The 23,104-nt window shown below is 33.3% G+C and overlaps 1 protein-coding gene across 19 annotated transcripts in view; it reads left to right on the top strand.

Annotated features, from left to right (window-relative positions):
• Positions 1–23,104, top strand: part of SYNE1 (spectrin repeat containing nuclear envelope protein 1) — a 569,990-nt gene that overhangs the window by 471,465 nt on the left and 75,421 nt on the right. For all 19 annotated transcript variants that reach the window (XM_016428964.2, XM_056818948.1, XM_056818954.1 and 16 more), the window contains 8 exons: positions 496–642; positions 1,612–1,766; positions 2,180–2,327; positions 3,899–3,993; positions 11,266–11,500; positions 12,332–12,526; positions 16,099–16,224; positions 20,643–20,798. In XM_016428964.2, the coding sequence (XP_016284450.1) occupies positions 496–642; positions 1,612–1,766; positions 2,180–2,327; positions 3,899–3,993; positions 11,266–11,500; positions 12,332–12,526; positions 16,099–16,224; positions 20,643–20,798 (1,257 nt within the window). The remainder of the gene's footprint in view (positions 1–495; positions 643–1,611; positions 1,767–2,179; positions 2,328–3,898; positions 3,994–11,265; positions 11,501–12,331; positions 12,527–16,098; positions 16,225–20,642; positions 20,799–23,104) is intronic.

Below are 23,104 nucleotides of genomic sequence, written 5' to 3'. Positions count from 1 at the left end.
CTTCAAGTGATTATTAATAAACTTTATAAAATATAATACTTGGAGTTATTGGACATTAATTTAAATCTTACAGATCAAAAAGACCAGTTAGGAAGATATAGATATAGTCCAATTATGAGAGGATATGAGACAGGTGAAAGATTTAGCAATAGAAAGAATTGACAACTGACTGGTTACGTGAGCTGGGTCAGAGTGAAATGTTGGAGGATAATGCTAAGGTTGTGAACCTGGATGACTGAAAAGATAGTATTATCTGATGCAAAATGATTTATGTTTGGAAATGGCATAAAACTAATTATGGAAAGAAATAACTATATTCCAGAATAAGTAATAAAAGGTATACTCAACCTGAAAAATCACTGTGACAATACTTTTCAGAAAAGTTTTTGTACAATGGGAAAATGAAATAAATACAGCAATTACCTAAGCAAATCAATAAACTAATGTCTAAATATACTTTTTCTAAACTTCAGAATGTTAATTTTTTTCCAAAAGGCTGGAGTTCTTGACTATGAAACATTTTCCAAGAGTTTAGAAGGTCTGGAGGGTTGGATTTTAGAAGCTGAAGAAGTACTAAAAGGACAGGACCCCAACCATTCATCTGACCTTTCAACAATTCAGGACAGGATGGAAGAACTGAAAGTAAGTATTAGAAAAGTCATCCATATTCTATATCATCAGATAATAAATTATATAATCATGAGTAAATGAATGAGAAAGCATTTGTTAAGGACTTACTATATACTAAGCACTAATTCAGATCTTCCTTACTCAAAGGCTAGACCCTTATCTGTTATGACAAGCTGCCTCTCTATATATATATCAACAAATGCATTTAATTCAGCTTTTCTAAGAATAGAGAAAAGAGAAAACAGGAGAGTTCTTTCTTTCTTATTTGTAATTCCTTTGGAGGTTACATGAAATGCCAACCAAAAAATGTGGAAAAGGTTGATGAGGAATGAACTGGAAGGTGATTTAGGAAATAAGGTTGAGTTGAAACAAAATTCTAATATATAGGAAGTACTCCATAATATAAATATCAGAAGTTCTCCATCATGTAAATTTCTGTGCTCCAGCCAATCAAGTCAAAGCCAATACAGAAAAAGCAACACTAAAAAATAAACAAGCTTCATCTTTCCTTTAGTTGTTGGGAGAAGAAAGAGCAATAAAACTAATTAAAACTTAATTAGGATGTGTCATTTATTCTGTTGGTAAGTGGAGCTATTTCTTACCTAGCAAAGATATATTAGAATAATGAAATCAAGACTACAATATGTAACTTGCCTGAAAAGGAAAAAAAATCTTTATCATTAGTGCCATTTTAACCTATAACCTGACACTTAAGAGAACTTTTTTAAACTCACCAAGCCAATAAATCTTTAGTGTCATCTTTTCCCTTGTTTTTCCGAAATTCTGTTTCTCCGTGTAGCTAAAATTTGACAAAAGAATTGCAAAGGTAAGAAATAAAGGGAATGGGTTAATCCATAGATATAGGTAATAATGACCTACCTAGATACTTAGACTGCTAGTACTATTTCATTTTCACTATCTATGCTTCTAAGTAGGTTGTTTTCTGTTTTTTTTTTTAATTAAAAAAAATTTCTTTTTCAGGGACAGATGCTAAAATTCAGTAGCATGGCTCCAGATTTGGATCGTCTTAATGAGTTGGGATATAGATTACCACTAAATGATAAGGAAATCAAAAGGATGCAGAATTTGAATAGGCACTGGTCTCTAATCTCCTCTCAGACCACAGAAAGATTCAGGTACAAAATCTTAGAAATTTGAAGTCAAGTAAAGTTTACATTTACAGGTTTCTTTCTTAATCCTGCAGATTTGTAAAGTTTCTGTCTTTTACATAACACTATCATAATTTGAAAACAGTTCAAGAAATTACAATTGAGTAAAAATAGATTTGCTTCTTCATGTATTAAAGTATTAAAGATTGCTTTCCTTTTAAAAAATAAAATTATTTTTAAATAATTACTTGAAATTTTTAGTGCAGATGACAGACTACAGATATAGTATGATGTGTAAAATATATCAGTATGGCAATATAGATATGATGGTGGTGGTAGTATTGGTAATGCTGATGGAAAAAAGCAAATGGCTTTATTTTAGCAAGATAGAGGTGTTTTCTGATTTGTTCCCTTTTAATTCTTATCTTTTATTCTTTCAGCAAGTTACAGTCATTCCTTTTGCAACATCAAACCTTCTTGGAAAAATGTGAAACGTGGATGGAATTCCTGGTTCAGACAGAACAGAAGTTGGCAGTAGAGATTTCAGGCAATTATCAACGCCTTTTAGAACAACAAAGGGCACATGAGGTAGGTAATGGTATTAGAATTTTGGAATATATGAATGTTGAGCTCTTTGCAAAGGCCTTGAGGAAGACATTATTGAAAATCTAAAAACCATTGTTTTCATTAGCATTCTATCTCCTTTTCCTAAGCTTTTTATTTTTATAGTTTAATGAAATGCATTAGATCCCACCTCATCAAGTGGCTGCACACATATGATGTAGAATATATTATATTTCAAAGCCCTATGACATTCATTGGTGTGTGTACTCTGATAATAATAATTATTATTATTTTCAGTATGTCAAACTTTTAGATATCAACATGCCCAAGCTTAACTAGTCTAGTCTAATTTTCAGAAAAGAGTATGCCACCAAACCTATAGCTGGACCTAATCCTTTTGATCAGACATGCCAGAGCTTAGACCCAATATGCATACCCTTCTAAAAACCAAGGTGAGTTTTGGGGGTAAAACTTTAGTGGAAGATAATATATAATAGCAATAGAAATTATGGACATGTAATAATTCCTATGTCTATTCCTATACCTGAGGCAGCTTGATGACACAGTGGAAAAAATACTGGGTCTAGAGTCAGGAAGATCTGAGTTCTTATCTTAATTCATATACTTGTTAATTATGAGACCCTGGGCTAGTCATTAAGTTCTGTTTGCCTCAGTTTCCTCAATTACAAATGAAAATAATAATAGCATTCATTTCATACAGGTTTATGAGGATCAAATGAGGTAATACTTGTAAGGCAACAAGCACAATACCTGGAATATAGAAAATGCCATATAAATGCTTATTCTCTTTCCTTTCCCTTATTCATAGCATAAAAGCCTATTTGTGAATTCTGTTTCTTTCTACACTTTAATAAAGCCAGTAATTTAAAACAAATACAATATTAAAGCTAGAAGTAACATGAGAGATAATTGTTAGCCCCTTTATTTTACAACTGAAGAAACAAAGACACAAATGAGGTAAAAAGTTATGCCTTAATTTAAATCCATAAGAAATTAGTGAGGGAGCATTATTATTCTTCAAAGATGTATGTACATTTATAGGTAAGTTATGTTGTTAGTATTATTATCATATCAATGTCTTCTTTTCTTCTATAGAATTATTAGAAAATCTAACCTTTTTTATATGGAGCTTGAATAAATACAAAAAGTAGAGAAAATGTTACAATTTTGGTTGCTATTAAAACAAAGATCTTTGTTTTCAACTTTATAATAATCATTAGCTCAAACAAAAGCTTCCATTTCTCAATTATATTTATCTCCAGTGATTTAAAAAAATAACTTTAATTTTTGCCAGGCTCAGGATTATAATTTTTAAGGCAGAAATAATTCTCATGACTTTCCTTATCTAAAACCTTAATACTTCCAAATTTATATGTTACTAATTATCTTCTAATATACTTTATCAATTATTATGAATCTTTCTTTAATGTGTTTGCCTTAGAAGTTAACAATAAAAGGAAGGAGTCTGGGAACTTAGGGTGGAATTGAGTTTTTAATACAAATAATTGAGCTGGAGGACTCTGAAGCATATCATTGCCATTATTTTCACTTTTGTGTACTTATTTTTGTGACAGTTGTTTCAAGCAGAGATGTTCAGTCGTCAACAGATTTTGCATTCAATCATTGTTGATGGGCAGCGCCTTCTAGAGCAAGGTCAAGTGGATGACAGGTAGGATTTTGAATACTTGTGAGGAAAAATTTTTTAGTAGTGAGTAGCCAAAATACTTAAAACATTATACCTTTCTCCTAGGTCTTTCCTGCCTTCACTCTTTTATTATTATTACATTCTGAAGTTTATAGTACTACCAGAATAATTTTTTTCTTATACATAGAAAATTTGACTCATCTCCTTAAAAATATTCAGTGGCTCCCTGTTTATCCAAAATAAATTTCAAATTGCTTTGTCTAGCATTGTAGGTCCTTTATAATTTCATTCTATTTTAGGTTCCCAGTCTTGTCTAATATTATTGTCCTTGACTCATACCATCTTCTACCATCTAAATGCTATGCCTTAACTGTTCTTCGTGCCTGGATCTGCCTTCTGACCCATCTCTACCTCCCATTCCCACACTTCCCCAATATTCTTTTCCCACTTAACCTGTTGAATTCCTGTCTAGAGAAGTAATTTGTTACAGTGACGATTTGTGTTCAAAAGAATTTGGTACTGATTTTGCCACTTCCTGCCTATTTGACTGTGGTGAAGTTGCTCAAACTCAGAAATCTCAGTTTCCACATTTGTACAATGAGAACTTATCTGTTTCCCTCCAGCTTCAAATTTATGATTTTTCTCTTCAAGACTTTCTATACTGATTAGCATTGGGATCTATCCAGCATCCACTGTACTTCTAGTCTGGGCATAATATGGAAGCTCAAACCCAGAAAATAAACAGAAATTATGTTCCTATTACCTATCATTTAAGGTTTAATTTAAATATGATTTTCTTCATAAAATCTTCCCTGATACCCTTGATATCTAAAGATTTTCACAACAATGCATTTATCCCATAATCATTTATTGAATGCCTAATATATGCCAGAAAGTATGCTAGACATTAGTCATTTAATGATAAAAGAGAAACAATCCCATAATCAAGGAACTTGTACTCTAACACAAAGCTTTTTATCTTACAACTCTAACACACTCACTGGTTGTACCAATAGTCTTGCAGTGGATACAGTCCCAGGACTAGATTCAGGAAGACAAGTTTAAGATCTGGCCTCAGACATTTACCAGCTGTGAGATGCTGGACAAGTCACTTAACCTCTACCTGCCTCTGTTTCCTCAGCTATAAAGTGAGGATCAAATGAGATGATATTTGCAAATACTTAGCCTAATTCCTGGGAAAAAAAGGCATTTAATATTTCCTCCCTCTGTTTATCCCTCCCTCACTTCCTTTTCCTCTCCTCTTTCTTTCTGTCCTCTTCCTCCCTTTTTTCCTTCCTTCTTTTTCTCCCTTTCTTACTTCCCTCTTTCCTTTTTTTACTTCCTCCTTTTTCTATCTGTTCTTTCCTTCCTTTTTCCTTTCTTCTTTTCTCCATTCTTCCATCTTTTACTTCTCTTCCCTTCTTCCTTTTTTCTTTTTGCTTTCCTCCCTCCTTTCCTTCCTTTTGTTCCTCTCTCCCATCTTTTTCTTCCTTCTTGTTTTCCTTCCCTTCCCTCATTCCCTTCCTTTCTTGCTTCTTCCTTTCTTCCTTCCTTCCATAAATTCTTGACTTTAGATTTATTCTTCCCTGTTTTCTTTTCTATACTTCATCAGTAGACAAGTCTTTTCCCCTTTATTACATGCATTCATACACCTTTCACTAGTCAATATAATCACTATCCTAAATCAGAACCTCATTGTTTTTTTCATAGACTTTTATTACAATATCCTCCTAAATGGTTTCCATCTTCCATCCAGTCTATCCCCAACACAATTTCAAAGCTAATCTTCCTAAAGAAAAGAGCTAATTACTACTAAAACAAACAAACAAAAACCTTACAGGGACTCCCATTTGCCTCTAGGATAAAAGATAAGTTTCTCATTCTGCCACTTAGAATTTTTCACCATCTGCTTCAACCTACCTTTTTAGACTGCTTTTATATATTATATTTTATCCTCTTGCCACACTGACCTACTCACTGTTCTCTGAATTTAGCATTCTATTCCCTCCCCCCATCCCTTAGTACAGCCTATCCCTCATACCTTCAAGTGCTCTTTTTTGGAGTCTTCTTCCTCTTACAGTCTTTTGCTTCTTCCTACTCATGTACTGAGTACTCTGAGAAGCCTTTAATTGCCCCACTTTGTTTTCTCCCCAAAATGACCTTTCAGTTATTTAGCCATGGGCTTAATATAACCACCCAGCAGAATGCAAACTCTTTGAGAGTAAGACATGTCTGTGTCTGAGAGCCAATTTGAACTCAGTTCTTCTACTCCATGCTCAGCATTCTATCTACTGTGCCACCTACCACCCATTTAAAAATAAGTTTGTAAATTATTACTTTTCCTTAAGCAACTTGATTTAATGAAGAGATAGAAGGATTTGTAAATATTACTCTCCGTGTTAATACAAATAGAAGTTTCTGAAATACTTTACATTTTAGAAATATTCTTCTTTTAAGTATAAACATTGAAACCCAAAATCATATTTGCTTTATTGATTTATATGAAGTTAAGTCTCTTCTCTTTAGAGAATACAAAGGTAAATTCATGTCTGCCCAGATAAGTAAGATATGAACTGGTCCACTTTTACCTGTATTTCCAAATAGTATTATTTATCAGAATGTTATTAAAATTACCCATAGGATTTTAGAATAGAGATGAAAGTGACCTTAAGACTTTAGTGGCAAAAGTTCATGGTTTTCTGCTGTAACTTTTATTGACATACATAAATACATTTTTCCTATTGTAGGAATTAATAGAACTTTTGTTAAAAATGAAACATTTATATTAAATATTTTGATAAAAAATGACAAGTTTTCATGGAATGGTTATATTTTGGGGAAAATAAGTGAACATTATAATAGAGTTGGAAAAATAGTAATTCAGCAAAACAGAAACCCAATAACTTTTAATGAGAGGGTTTTTGTTTTTCTCTTTTTTATCTTGAAAGCTAGTTGTTAAGGGAGAAATTTGTTGTTGTTCACTAATTTCAGTGGTGTCTAACTGTGACCCCAGTTGAGATTTCCTTGTTTAAGATACTGAACTGATTTACCATTTCCTTCACTAGGTCAGTTTTTACATGAGGAAACTGGTAAACAGGGTTCAGTGACTTTCCCAGAATCACATAGCTAATTAGTAATGTAGGTCAGATTTGAACTTGGGTCTTCCTCACTCCAGGGCCTATACTCTTTCCACTCTGTGTGCAAATAGAAATTTGATACACCTGAACTACATTTTCCTAGCATCCTTTTCAGTTATGTCCTTACTTTGCTACCTTACTTTTGTGAGATAAATTTTGCTGAAACCCATGCTGGGGACTTTGGGGGGGCTTTTGCTTTAGAAAAGTGCAGATGTGAGTCTCTCACTCAGCTCTGCTCACTTGGCTGAAGGAACCCCTTTCTCTCTCACTTTGTTATTAAATCCTATACATTTAAATGTTTCGCATTCATTTATTTTTAGTCTCATATCTGTCACTTACCTGCTCTGAGGGAGAAGTTAGGTTTAAGTAAAGAAAAAGTGTTTTTTAAGATTCCAAGTTTGCAATTTGGGTTTTGGGACTTTTTTAAACCAAATTTTCACAAGCTGTCACAGTTACTTCTATTTTCATTCAGATTTTAAGCCTTTCATTTTCTTTGGCAAGGTTATATTACCAGGTCTAGTGTTATTCTGAGTAGTTTTGATTAGGCCATTTTTATTTTTTATTTTATTTTATTTATTTATTTTTTAAAACCCTTACCTTCCATCTTGGAGTCAATACTGTGTATTGGCTCCAAGGCAGAAGAGTGGTAAGGGCTAGGCAATGGGGGTCAAGTGACTTGCCCAGGGTCACACAGCTGGGAAGTGTCTGAGGCCAGATTTGAACCTAGGACCTCCCATCTCTAGGACTAGCTCTCAATCCACTGAGCTACCCAGCTGCCCCCAATTAGGCCATTTTAAAAAAATATAATGAAAAGGAAAAACAAAAACAAAAAGATAGAGAATAATTTTGGACAAACTTTGAAGGAAAGATAGGAAGGAAAAAGAAGTTTTGAAATAAGTATTAAGATATTAAAAATGGATTGAAATTAATGAACTGGTTGAACTTTAGTTAAAGAGAAAAACTCAATGTATAGTATATATTGATTCTATTCATGATTGGGGTTGGGGAGGAATATTATGGTAATAAGTAACATTTATTTATTTAAAGCTTATAAAGATCTAAAATATATATTTTGGTGAAGTAACTGCTTTTATTATTCTCATTTCACAGATGAGAAAATTGATGTTGAAAGGTTAAATGATTTGCATAGGGCCACTCAGCTGGGAAGAAATAGTATCTGACTATCCATTCAAAACTTATAAGACATCATACATTAATTAATTATCATACATTATAATTCAGAAAGTTCTTCTATAGTTTTTTTTTTATCACATGAACTATGGCATTTTTTTGTATATTGGGAGAAGGATTCCCTTTCTTTAAAAAAAGATCATCAGCTAAATATAATAATTATTATTATATATTAATTTGAAGGATACATCAAAGGCTATCTAATACTGATGCATGAATGCTCTCTAGAGTGATCAGCAAATAACTGTCAATATGAAGGGATATTAGAAGGTTATTTTGCTGGGTTTAATTCTGTATCCAGTGTTTTTCACATGTTTTCTCTCTCTCTCTCTCTCTCTCTCTCTCTCTCTCTCTCTCTCTCTCTCTCTCTCTCTCTCTCTCTCTCTCTCTCTCTCTTTCTCTCCATATATATGTGTGTATTTGTCTCTCTCTCTCTCTTCCTTTCAATCTCTCTTCCTCTCTCTTGCTCTATCTTCCTCTCCCTCTTTCCTCCTTTCTTCCTCTCCCTCTTCCTCTCCATACCCCTTTCCCCCATTTTCCCTCTTTCTATTCCTTCCTCTTTCCCTCTCTGCCTCCCTCCCCTCCCTCCTCAGAGAGAGACACTCTCAACAATAACTCATTACTATAGAGTGAAGCACATGTTCAATATGTCTCATTAAAGCTAATTGGTTGTGAAAATATTTTCTTTAGAAGTAAAAATAAGAGGGAATTTGGTAAATGGCAAAAAGTGTCCTGAATGTGAAAGAAGCAAACTCAATGACAGAAAGTTCAGTATAGTTTCTTGGAAGGATAATTATAAAAAAATATATAATCTATATTTCTAAAACAACAATTTCCAAGTATTCAGAGTAGATAATAGTGATGCCAAACCAAGGTTTTAAAAAAGCAATATCAGAACAGAACAAAATAAAGATAAGGATATGTAAGTAAGAATTGGACATATAAAGAAATTCCTTATATGATTTACAGTTTAAATCACTAGCATATAGTAGGCCCACAAATTAAATGTTCTAGAAAAATGAAGAAAATTTCAGGGAGAGATACTCATGGGAAAATTACTTGAATTAAGGTTCTTCTGCCTGAAGAAGAGAAAACAGACAGAAAACTTGACAATATCTCTGAGAGTTATTGAGTGCTATTGTAAAAATTAAATTATATCTTTAATAATAAAAATATTATGTTTTATGAGGTTTATTAAGGATCATTAGACATCAAGGAATAAAGAAGATACAAAATAAAAATCATGTGCCCATGACTGATTAGTCCATTTAAAATCCCCGCACTTAGCTTAGCACTATACTTGCTACATCATTGCAAAGGAAGAGCTCGTGGGAGGCATTACTGCCAGTTAAATACCAATTGGGATCTCGCCAATGTGGAGACTCAGGAGAGGTTATAGGGAATTCTGGGAAATACCAAGGACTTCTGGGGATTGAAGTCTAGGATTCAAAATCTCCATTTATACACTATCAAGCACAAAGTGGTATTTATATGTTTTTCTTTTTCACTGGTTCTGAAATATAGAGTAGGAGATTTCAGTTATGTTAGGGAAAAAAAATTGGAGAAGAATTTAGGTTGCCATACATTGAGAATATTGCCCAAAAGTGGCTATCGACTGTCACTCTGATTTTTTAAAGTAATTTCATTCATTTAAAATAACATAAGAATAATCCTTCTGAGTGTATCCATACCAGATCTCAAACTTTATTATAAAGAATTAATCATCAAAACAATCTGGTACTGATTAACAAGTAGAATAGTGGATCAGTGGTATAGATGACAAACACAATAACACAGTAATAAATTATTATAATAAACTAGTGTTTGCTAAATCCAAAGATCCCAGTTTTGGGGACAAGAACTCACTATTTAACAAAAACTGCTAAGAAAACTGGAAAATAATATGGCAGATATTATACTTGGTATAGACCTAGGTATAGAACTAGCTATAGACTAACATCTCATACCATATACCAAGATTAGTCAAAATGGGTTCATGATTTATACATAAAGAGTGCTATCAAATTGGAGAAATATAAATTAATTTACCTGTCAGATCTATGAATAAGGGATGAGTTTATGGCCAAATAAGAGATAGAAAACATTATGAGATATAAAATAGATAATTTTGAATGTATTAAATTTAAAAAGTTTTACACAAAAAATGAATGCAAACAAAAAGAAAGGAAGCAGAAAGCTGAGATGAAGGGTGAATTTTATAGCAAATTACTCTGAAAGCTTCATTTCTCCAATATATAGAAAAATGAGTGAAATTTACAGAAATACAAATCATTCCCCAATTGATAAATGGTCAAAGGATATGAATAAGCAATCCTCAGATAAAGAAATTAAACTATCTATGATCATATAAAATGTTCTGAGTCTCTACTGATTAGCAAAATGCAAATTAAAACAACTCTGAGGTATATCTCTTCACAAGTATTGGGTTAGATAATATGACACAAATGACGAATAATAAGTAATGGAGGGGATGTAGGAAAATTGGAACAAGAATGCACTGTTGGTTGAGGTATGCACTGATTGAACCATTCTTGAGACTAATTTGGAACTATGACCAAAGAGCTATAAAATTGTGCATATGTTTTGATCTAGTGATAACAATACTATGTCTGTATCTCAAAGAAAATGTAGAAATATGTTCTGCATGTATAACAGAGATTAAATTGTTTACCATCTCAGGAAGAGTGGAGGGAAGGGAGTTAGGAAAAGAATTTGGAACTCATAATTTTGGAGCACAACAGTCAAAAATTGTTATTATATGTAATTCAAAAAAATAAAATATTATAAAAATTTAAATAAAATCCTGCCAGTTGTAAAAAGCTGGTCTAGATGGCCACTCATGATATCTTTAGATTCATTTCATCTGCAAACTCTTGTATGATTAGAGAAATACTTACGTGTTGGCCATGGTTTTTCACAATGGCTACTCTGGTTACTCTATCAACAGGGATGAGTTCAACCTGAAACTTACACTTCTTAGTAACCAATGGCAAGGAGTCATTCGAAGGGCTCAGCAAAGAAGAGGAATCATTGATAGTCAGATTCGCCAATGGCAACGCTATCGAGAGATGGCAGAAAAGCTTCGTAAATGGTTGGTTGAAGTGTCCTATCAACCTGTGAGTGGACTGGGAAGTGTCCCTATACCATTACAACAAGCTAGGACGCTATTTGATGAAGTACAGGTAGATGCAAATTTTTTTTTCTCTTATCCACTGTATTCTTCCTCTGCTTTCACCCTACTGTCTAGTATTTATTCCAAAAATGGCTTTGAAATTAGGAAGATTATAGTTTTCCATTGTCCAATATTATAATAAAATCTCATAATTTCTAAAATTTTTATAGCCTTTTAGTTGTCCAGCTTTTTGGAACTCTTCACATTCCTTCTTTAGTATCATCATATGCATATGTCTAATCCCTCCTATTTGATTGAAAGCAATTTGGATAACAAGAATTATCTGCTTTCCAAAAAATAGTTTAGCCTAATTGAAATGTTTTCTTAAGACTCATCATCATAATAATGGTCAAATGACATGGCAACCTTTTCCATAGACTACTTTCATATGCCAAGGATTTTCTACCCAATTCATAGTGATATTACCAGATTATAAATGCAGAAAAAATTCAAGGTGGCCATATTTTCCACTTAAAGTGGAAATGTTTTATTTTAAATTTTACAGAAGAGGTAAAAGGTGTCAAAGCCTTTGTGATGTCTGTCAGTTTTCTTCCTATCCTGACTTCTTTGCTTTCACCCAACTAAGAAGGGATTTCTGTTCAACATCAACAACAAAAATGTTTTAAATGCCTATTATTGATGATGTCCTATACATGATCCTGGAAGAAATAACAAGATAATTATGACATATTACCTGTACTCAAGTAGATTAAATCATGTTGGTCATATTTCTATCTTGTGAAATCCAAAGTCCTATATATAAGAATCATCTTTCATATTGTGACTATTGTAGCCCCTCTAAAAAAGAGGGGAGGAGACATTAAAAATCTGTTCTTTTCAGCTCAAAGAAAAAGTTCTCCTTCGGCAACAAGGGAGCTACATTCTGACTGTGGAAGCTGGGAAACAGCTGCTTCTCTCTGCTGACAGTGGAGCAGAGGCGGCCCTGCAGGCTGAACTCATGGAAATCCAGGAGAGATGGAAATCAGCCAGCATCTGCCTTGAAGAACAGAAGAAAAAACTTGGCTTCCTATTAAAAGTAAGTGTAGATGCTCATCTAGAAAGGAAGCAAGAGCTTGACTTCTGAATTTTTAAAGAGCCTTTTTAAATGTTGTGTCCCATTTGCCCATTATTATAGTAAATACAACTAGAGAGAAAGCTTAATGTTAGTGAACAGAGACCTAAAATTGCAATCAGGAAGAATTGGTTTCAAGTCTTGCCTCTGACTCCATACTGCCTGTGTGTTTCTGGCCAAGTCATTTAACCTCTGAGTAGCCAAGGAAATACTCTTAAGATTAATTTTAAAGCAAACTCTTATCAAGAGGAGAGTAATTTCCTCACTAGGAGTTCCGTATGCCAGTGAAATCATAGACCAATAAAAAATCTTTTTTGAAAAAGAAAATCTGAAACCCATTACATAATGCCTCATAACATTTTTATATTGTAGAGCCCGTTTATTCTCTATATGTCTTGTATGCCCTCAACAGAGGGTCTGGTACATAGTAGGCATTTAATAAATGTTTATTGAGAGAGAGAGAGAGAGAGAGAGAGAGAGAGAGAGAGAGAGAGAGAGAGAGAGAGAGAGAGAGAGAGAGATATTATATAGATATATTACCTTTCCTATTAAAATGTAAACTCTTTGAGGGCAGGTATTATTTTTGCAGCTAGCTGGTGCAGTGGATAGAGCACCAGACCTGGAGTTAGGAAGATTGGAGTTCAAATTCAGCCTCTGACACTGGAGAAGGAGATAAAAAACCACTCCAGGATCTTTGCCAAGAAAACCCCAAATAGGGTCACAAAGATTTTGACACAATGGAAAAAAATGAACAACAAAAATCTTTTTTGTTCTTTTTTGTGTATATTTAGCATAGTGACTATCACATGGTAAAAATTTCATATTTGTTAACTAATTGATTTAGGTCTTTCCCTATCTGTATATATACTCTCCATACTCATCTCTGCCTACTGGCTTCCCTGTCTTCCTCTGGAACTTGGCTCAAATACACCTCTATAGAAGGGTTTTCCATATTTTTCCTTCAGAGTCTCTTCCCTTTGAGATCATCTTCTATATATAGTGTATATATATATATATATTTATTTGCATATTACCTCCTCCTTAGAATGTGAGCTTCCAGAGGACCAAACCAGTATTAAAGTGATGATAGCAAACATTTATTAAGTGCTAGGCACTGTGCTAAGGACTGAGAATATTAAAAAAAGACCAAAAAAAAAAGTCTCTCCTTAAAAAGCTCATTGTATGATAGAGAAGACAACATGCAAATAGCTATGGACAAAGAAAATATAGACAGAATAAATTTGAAATTATCTAGATGAGAGAGTATTAGAATGAAAAAAAGATCAGGAAAGACTTTATGCAAAAGGTAGAATTTTATCTGAGATTTGAAGAAAGAAATCAGGAGGTAAGAGGAGTAAGGGTATTCCAGACTCACAGTCTAGTCAGTAAAAACCAATGAGATTGGCCAATGGAGTGTCTCTGGCAAGAAACAGTTAGAAGTCATTGTCACCAGATTTTAGAGTTAAATGGATAGAAGTATGCTAATAATATAAGAAAACAAAACAAAAACAAAAACCAACAACAACAAAACCAGAAATAAGCCAGGTTAGAAAAGGCTTTAAAAAACAAACAGATTTCTATTTGATCCTACAGTTAATGCAGATCTGTGAGCCTTAATTAGATAGTGCAGTGACATGGTCAGGATGATTAGTTTGACATCTGAGTGGAGGATTTAAGAGATTTATGACAAGGAGATTAGTCAGCAGACTTGAATGGTGAGGACCTATTGCAGAGTGGTGGCAGAATCAGAGGAAAGAATGGGGGTACACTATAGATTTCACTAAGGTAATAGTGTTTTTACCTTTTTATGTAATCTCAAATGTCTAGCACTCTGGTATGTAGTGTTTACTAAATATTTCTTAACTGACTGACGTGTCATCTACATCATGCATTAGTGAAATCTATTTTCCTAGAATAAAGTAATAAAAGAAAGAAAGCTCTGTATAGAAAAGCCATAGATTTATCACCATTCAGATTCCCACTATCTTATCAAAATGATTTGCTTTTTTGCTTCTAGCATAAATCAGATTAACATAAAATATAAATGGGGTATTCCATTTTATCTGATAATAAGTAAAATTATGTATGTATATCATATCTATTATATTAATGTTGAGAAAAATAAAACTGGATCAGGAAAAATGCTATGCACATGTGTGTAAATATCTGTATATGTAACACACATGTAATTATAGGATTATAGTTATCAGTTATCCAGTGTTTAAATGGGAATTGACTCTTCTTTCACACATGTGCTTTTATTATTATTGCAATTCCTAGGATAGTTTTTACTTAATATACTACTTAATTTATGATCTGATGCTTACACTTAGTCTTAGGATCCATTATCAAGTCTAAACATTTTGATGACATTACTCACCCCATTTGTTCTTGTGCTGCTCCACCATTTGTTGATTTATATGATATATCTACTTAGCTGGAGAACTTCAGCCCCTGGTAAGAATTTATTTAAAATTTGTATGGTGGAGAGATTTTTGGTTGCAAAAAGATACTACAAAAAATCTTTGCAAAGTGGAATCCTTATTCCACTCTTGTGAGAGTATATTTGATTTTGTATAACAGTTGATCATTTATTATGGTTGTTATTATGATAATGATGATGATTAGGCTAAGATGATATTTGTGAGGCCACATTTTAATGCTGTCTTCCAGACCAGACATTAAAAAACCCAACATATTTTTAGCTTGTTGGTTGTTACTGTCTCCAAGCAAATGTGAATAAAATTAGTGCAGTGAATATGCAGTGCAGAAAATGAACTCATTATAATTCAGTTCACTGTAGATTAAAAATCTAAACCACATATTCACCTCTCTAAGTCTCTGTTCCTATTAAGTGGAATAAAAAGCCAATACACTAATTCTAAGCAAAATTTATTTACTTTCAGAAGATTTCAGTTTATATAAGCTATAATGATTTATTTGAAAATTTTATTAAAATATCTAATATAAGCATATAAATTCATGATCAGAAAGGGCATTATTTTTGTTATTGTTATTTCCCTCCTCCTTTGAGCATGCTGAATTGATTTATCATCTTTTACCTGGAATCAAGCTTGAAGTTATTTGGGCAAAGAGGATTTTTTTTTTTGTAAAATAGGAAGAAATTTGGAGGAAAAAAGTACTTACCCAGTATTGGGTAGGGAAGGTAAGTATCGGATTTTGTAGTAGTAGGTGAGAATGCTGAATGCTGTGCAGAGTTCTTTTAGAGGTGCCCAAAGAGCCTATATAGTGAGACAAATGGACAATGCCACTGCTAAAGAAAACCGTGTTATCAGGTTCAAGAGCTGAGCACAGAACTGTGACTACTCCACACCATTTGTGTTCTGGTGTGGCTTATATCCTTTATAGTGCTCTCCTTTGAAATCTTGATGTTGCATTTTAACATCCAGGTGAAACTTTAGAGAATATTTTTTCCCAAACTAATTTCTGAAAGATTGAGTAGACTATTTTGTTTTAATTCTCCTCAAATCTAAGTTTCTACTGAGAGACTCATACAGTTTTTTCTTTCTACTTAGGACTGGGAAAAATGTGAAAAAGGAATAGCTGATTCCTTGGAGAAATTAAGAGCCTTCAGAAAAAAGCTTGCTCAACCATTGCCAGATCACCATGACGAGCTTCACACAGAACAAATGCGTTGCAAGGTAACCTTTGAGGTTTCACCTCTACAGTAATAATAAAATTGAAATCAGAACCAGTATCTCATATTTATGGATTGATTTTGCATTTATAGAGTCACACTGCCTCACAAGGCAGTGCAAGTATTACTCTTTTCATTTTACAAATAAGGAAACTAAGACTCCAAGTAGTTAAATAATTTGTTCAGGGTCCCCCACTAGTATTTACCATGAATTCCAGCCCAGTTCTCTTGATTCCCATTTAAGAGTTGTTTTCCTACTCACTTCTCTTTGTATATATTTTTTCAAAACTAAGTTATGTCTTCTTTATTTGCCACTTCCTTCTTCCTGCACTATATTAGAAAAAATATGGAACACTTCACCAAATTGCTTATCAAACTTAGATAGGGGCCATCCTAATTTTCTTGCATTATTCCAGTTGTGGTATTGGTGTTGCCAAAGTGAGAATCTTGCTTCTAATAAATATAAATCCCTACATTTATACACAAGTATAAACATGTTGCTGTTAACATTACACAAAGGCAAATTGCTTTAGGGAGAATAATTTATATCTGATTTATAGCAACTAATGAAATTATGCCTCTCTTTAACCTGTAAAATACATAAATAAAAATTCATACAGACATATACTTAAGAGAGCAAATGCATAAAATGAGAATCAAAGACTTCTTATTATGAGGAAATGTCAATTTAAGGAAACCTATCTTCTCCTCTGCCTTAATCATTAGCAAACTGGAAGATTGCCAAACCAAAAAACTGTACAGACAATTACCTTCTGAGGAACACCCCCTGCCTCCTGGGTCCTATTAGATGGTTTGTGAAAACTTAGTAGCTGATTCCAGATATATTCCATATGTCAAGAGCTTTTGAAGGGAGATGGCATATTCAAGTCTCCAGGACTAACGCAATTAACAGATTACAAATTGAAGACCTTAAATTGTACTTGGAAATGAATCTGAACTAATACAGACTTCTCCCTAAACTATTAGCTCCTGAAATTTAACATCATTGAGAAACCATTACTATATTAGTAGATATACATTCTAGTAGGAAATAGGAAAACATTCATTTATTAAGTGCCTACTGTATGCCAGGCATACACACACACACACACACACACACACACACACACACACACACACACACACACACCATTTAATTTGATCCTTATAGCAATTCTATGAAGTAGACAATATTATCCACATGTTATAGTTGAGGAAACTGAGGTAGATAGAGATTAAATGACTTGCCCAGGGTCACACAACTAGTAAATATCTGAGGCTGGTTTTGAACTCTGGGCTTCCAGGCTCCAGGTGCAATATTCTATCATTTGTGCCAACTAAATGCTTGTAATAAAAAGTTAACAACTCTTGGAGATCTTTCTAATTCAACTTCATTTTTTTTTGGCAGTTTAGAGAACTGACTAATAGGGTAGTAAAGTGACTTGTCCAAAGTTATACAGCTAATCATTGGGAAAGACAGAATTATAAAAACAAAAGTTGTAGGGGAAAAATCATGATTATGAAAGTTGTTTATGTGATTCAGCTGTAACAAGTTCTAACATAATGCCTTGCATGTTGCAGGTGTTCAGTAAATGTTTGTGAAATCAAATCTAGTTTCCCAGTTTTCCTCCTCTTACCCAGCAAAATGCAAAAAGACAGACATAAGGTACATATGGATGATTTATTGAGTCTTTTAAAATTCAAAACATTATTATTATTTAAGCAACCAGGTGGCCCATCAAATGGAGAACTGGTCAGCAACTGCTGCTTCAGAGGCTTCCCCAGCTCTGTGACCTTTGGAAATTCACTAACTTTTTAACTTCAGTTTATTCATCTTTGAAGTACTATATGGCACCTATCTCTATAAGGTGTTTTGAGGATCAAATGAGATAACATATTTAAAAAGAATTGCAAAACTTAAACATCTGTATAAATATTGTTCTTGGACAAATAGTGAACTCTGAAGCATAAAAATAGCTAATAGTTTGGACAAACATCTGTTTTTGCAGATGCAAAAAAATTGTTTAAATATTTTAATGAAAAGCATCTTATATAAACTGCTTTATAAATATATATAAGCTATTATTTCTCATAGAAACATTTTTTAAATCTTATATAAATAGTTCTAAGATAAAAAAAATCTGAACAAAGAATTAGAATTCTAACATACCTCTATAGAATTGAATAATAAACTTTTATAAACCTTTTAGGAAAGCTTAATAGAAACAGGTTCACCACAGTCTATAGATTAAGTGATGATCCTGAGTTCCTCCTACTGATTCCTTAGAAAAATAAAATAAAACTATTCTATATAATAGAATTCATATTTGATCTGTAAGGTCCCATTGATATGAAAGTAACGCTCCAGAGCTGTGAAATAAAAAGATTTCTTAACAGACTAAGTCACCTTCCTACCAAGTTAGCATACCTGGAATCTGTCACTGACTTCCTTTATAAAGTAGTTTATCTTTACCATTTAAAACAATTGAAAGCCATATATTAGATATTAATAAGAATTTCTTTAGTATAAAAAAATTTAAAGCTACTTAAGGAAATTATACGCTCTTCTTTAAATGCAAAACTGATAACCATCAATGGGATCCTGGAGACTTAAAAAAGAAGAGGAGCTTCAAGTGTTTTGGGAAGATGTTAAAAAAAAACCAGGGCAAAGTACTATACTCCACTTTGATGATTCTTTGATACTCCAGGCTTTGAATTAAAGTCAAAGGAGAAATATCTTTGACTCATTTATTTTCAAGATTAAATTAGATTTCTCTATTTTATTAAGAGTAACATTGAAACTTGGAGAATTTGGTGGATGAGCCAACTATTATTGCCTTAGGGCATGAATATCAGAGAACTAATGTCAATTGTTATAAACAAAAGTAATGGTATTATTTCTATTCAGCTGAAAGAAACTTCTTCCTGCCTCCCCCTTCTTCAGTCTTTCCTCTCTACTGCCCCCTGAAACCCTAATACTCTACTACTTTAACAACAAACCAAAGGATTGATATTGGCTAAAGTTATATATAACCATGTTACCGAGACTTTTAGACTCAGCTACGGATTCCTGGATTTTCTGCTTTGTTCCAATTGTACTGACCTTTTTGTAAAGAACCAAAAGTCTATATAAAATACATTTCTTATATGATCAATTAGTTGTAATTTTGAGGTTATTAGAGAGCAAAAAACTTTGCATATTAGAAAAGGAAAAACCTGTAAAAACATTCCAAAAACAATATCAAGGCATTGGAACATTATTATTGGGACAGTGTCAAAATCTTCATTAGAAAACAAATGATACTAGCTTTCTCAATAGCTTAAATAATTAGATTTGCGATTTGCAATAATATTAGGTTCTCCATCATGTATTATAATAGTAAGATACAATTTTCATATTTACAAATATAATGATATCTGCTAGCACTTATAGAGCATTTTAAATTTGCTAAGTACATTACATATGTTATCTTGTTTGATCTTCAGAGTGTGATTATTACCCCCATTTAAAAGATGAGGAAATTGAGGCAGGCAGAGGTTAGGTAACACACTAAGTAACTGAAACAGCATTTGAACTCATGCTTTTATGACCTCAAGTACATCATTCTATCCACTGCAACACCTTTAAGTATATATTTTATGTTTTAATAATATAATGGGGAACTGTTTCATTGTGTGCATATTTTGAATATGTGTGACATGAAAAATATTAAAGACGTAAAGGTGAATTTAGGAGTGAATCTTTCAAAAAAGCATCAGGATTATCCCAAATTAGTAAAGAAAGAGTTAGAACTAAATGATATCCTATAAAGAGAGATGAGTGGTACAAGGGAGGAATCACTTCAGAATTCAGAGTAGAAAAATTTACTCTAAAACTTTGCATTTTTCCACTAGAATCTACAAAACTTCCAAATGACCATGCATTATTGTGGTTTAGTTGTTTCAACCAAGTCCAACTCTGTGTGACCCTTTTGGGGGTTTTCTTGCCAAAGTTACTGGAGTGTTTTGCCATTTTCTTCTCCAGCTCATTTGACTTTTAGGAAACTGAGGCAAACAGGGCTAATTGACTCGGTCAGGGTCACATAGCTAGTAAAGGTCCGAGGCCAGATTTGAATTGATGAAGATGAGTATTCCTGACTCCAAACCTAGCAATGTATCCACCACCCAGATGTCTATGTAGTAGTTTAATAAAGAAGTTGACTAAAATTAGGTGCTGTCTCAAATATTATGGAAACAGAGCAAGTTTGAGTAGAAGAAAGAAATCCAAATTTAAATAGACATTTATCATAAATACACTCTCCCAAAATGAATATGTAACAATGTGATCAAAGTGAAAATACTATTTAGGTAACTCATTAGAGTTTTACAAAGGCTTTCTTGTTGGTTAAACATGAACATTCACACTTGTTTATTTTCATATAGGAGTTAGAAAATGCTGTTGGAGGTTGGACAGATGACTTAGCACATCTGGCACTCCTGAAAGATACTCTCTCAGCATACATCAGTGCTGATGATATCTCTATCCTTAATGAACGCATAGAGTTGCTACAAAGGCAGTGGGAAGAACTCTGTCATCAGGTAATGCACATGTTTTACTTAGTTGTTTCCATTGATGTCCTCTGTCTTTTTATGTTAGTCATTTATCTTTCCTTCCCTCTTCTAGGTTAAAGCTTTACTTGTGACAAAGAAAAGCAATTAAGCAAAACCATTCATTACCTTGCCCATATCCAGTAGCGTACACAATATTCTAAGTAGTCCCCTTTCCTTGAGGGAAGAGTCCTGTTTTATTATTTGGTCTATATGACTTCAGTAGCTTTTCAGTAACAAATTAATTCAACTTCTTTTTAACAATCATTTACTTTATGTAGTTTTCATCATTGTTTTGCAGATAATGATCTTGTTTCTGATTATTTTACTCTAGATAAGAATGTTCTCATATTTCTATGAATCATCCCAGATTCATCATTTCTCACTGCCCAATAACATTCCATTCACATTTATTTATGGTGTTTTAAGTTTGCAAAGTACTTTACTTAAAACAGTTGAGTTCCATAGTATTGCTTCAATGTGGATACTATTATTATCCCCATTTTATAGTTGAGGAAGCTGAGCCTGAGAAAGGTTACCTGACTTGCCTGGGTCACACAGCCTGCAGTGTCTGAGACAAGATTCATACTAGTATCTTTGGGACAACAAATTCATCACATACAAGATGGTGATTGAGCTGAATCTTGAAGGAAATCAGGAATTTCCAGAGGCACTGCAAACACATTCCAGGCATGGAAGACACACAATATAAAGTCATAGTAAGAGGAGATCAAGATGGGATAAAAGAAACCCATATTAGAGTATAGTGGCAAAGTCTGGAGAGTCAACCACATTGCTAGGAGAGGAAGGAAGCATAACCAGCCAAAGCCCATTTCCAAATGGGAGACCCAGGAATGAATTCACCAATGGCAGAAAGGCAATAATAAATTAAAAGTAAAAGAAAAAAGTGAGAATTTCCCAGGCTGTTAAAAGATTTACATTTTAACAGAGGAGCTTATATTTCATCTTAGAGGCAACAAGTAACCATTTGAATTCACTATGCAAAAGGTAGTGACATAATCACACCTGGGCTTTAGAAAATCACTTTGATAGTCATATGAAGGCCACTGGAATAGAAGAGAATCTTGAAGCAGGAAACCAATTAAAAGGTTATTACAATAGCTTTGGGGAGAGATGACAAAATCCTAAACTAGAGGAGTGGTTATACGAGTAATAAAGAGGGGACACTAAAGGAGATGTTGGAGATTTAAAACAATAAAATTTGACAAGTGGCTTGATATGTAGGGTAAGTAAGAGCATAGCACTGAATTTCAACCTGAGTGACTAGACAATAATAGAGAAGTTTGGAAGACAGGAAACAACATTCCCTTCTCACTATAATCTGACTCCCCATCACCTAAACTGAAACGTTTTCTTTAAAGTTAATAATGTCTTAACTGTTCTCTAAAGACCTATTCTCAGTGACTTGACTTTTCTGCCTATTTTGACATTGTTGGCCACTCTTCTACTCTTTCATCCCTTGAATTCCTTGTATACATTGGATCTAAATGAGGTCCTCATCATCTCTTGACTATAATGCTGCCATAGCCTCATTGCTTTTCCTCTTCAAGTTTCTCCCTACTCCAGGAGTTTATCCTCCACAGGTGCAAGAGCAAATTTCCTAAATTGAAGACCTGACAATATCTCTTTATCTTCCTTTTTCTCTATCTCTCTGTGTCTTTCTCCTTTCTCTTTGTCTCTCTGTCTCTTTGTTCCTATCTCTGTGACACTGTTCAAATCTTGTTACAGATAATTGCTAGCCATATAACTTGGGGCTAGTCACATACTACCTCTGGGTCACAGTTTTCACATGTGTAAAATGAGAAATTTGGACTAAATGATCTTATAATAATATTCTAGCTCTAAATCTATATTTCCCTGATCCCTTGATTACCTCCCACTTTCCCAGTCTTTTCATTATACTACTCCTTTATTATATTAATAATAATAACTCATTATTATTTTGAGTATTATTATACTCATACTCTAATCCAGCCATACTCACTTAGTCATGGTCACACATTATACTTCATCTCCTGTCTCTGTGTCTCTGTACTACATGTCCCTCTTGTCTGGAATGCACTCTTCACTTACATGTCTTGGAAGTCTTATTTCCTTTGTGATTCAACTCAAATGCTACCTTTTACATGAAGCCTTTTCTGATTTCTCTCCACACATACCCTTCACATATGTCTTGTGAATTCATTAGCATTTATTAAACATTTATTTTTATAAATGTTATATAATATAAAGCATCTATGTATAAATAAGTAATCTACCAGAGAAATTGGGCATGA

Source organism: Monodelphis domestica, chromosome 2, assembly GCF_027887165.1.
Source record: "Monodelphis domestica isolate mMonDom1 chromosome 2, mMonDom1.pri, whole genome shotgun sequence".
Lineage (NCBI taxonomy): Eukaryota > Metazoa > Chordata > Mammalia > Didelphimorphia > Didelphidae > Monodelphis > Monodelphis domestica.
This window is presented reverse-complemented; position numbering and strand designations above follow the sequence as displayed.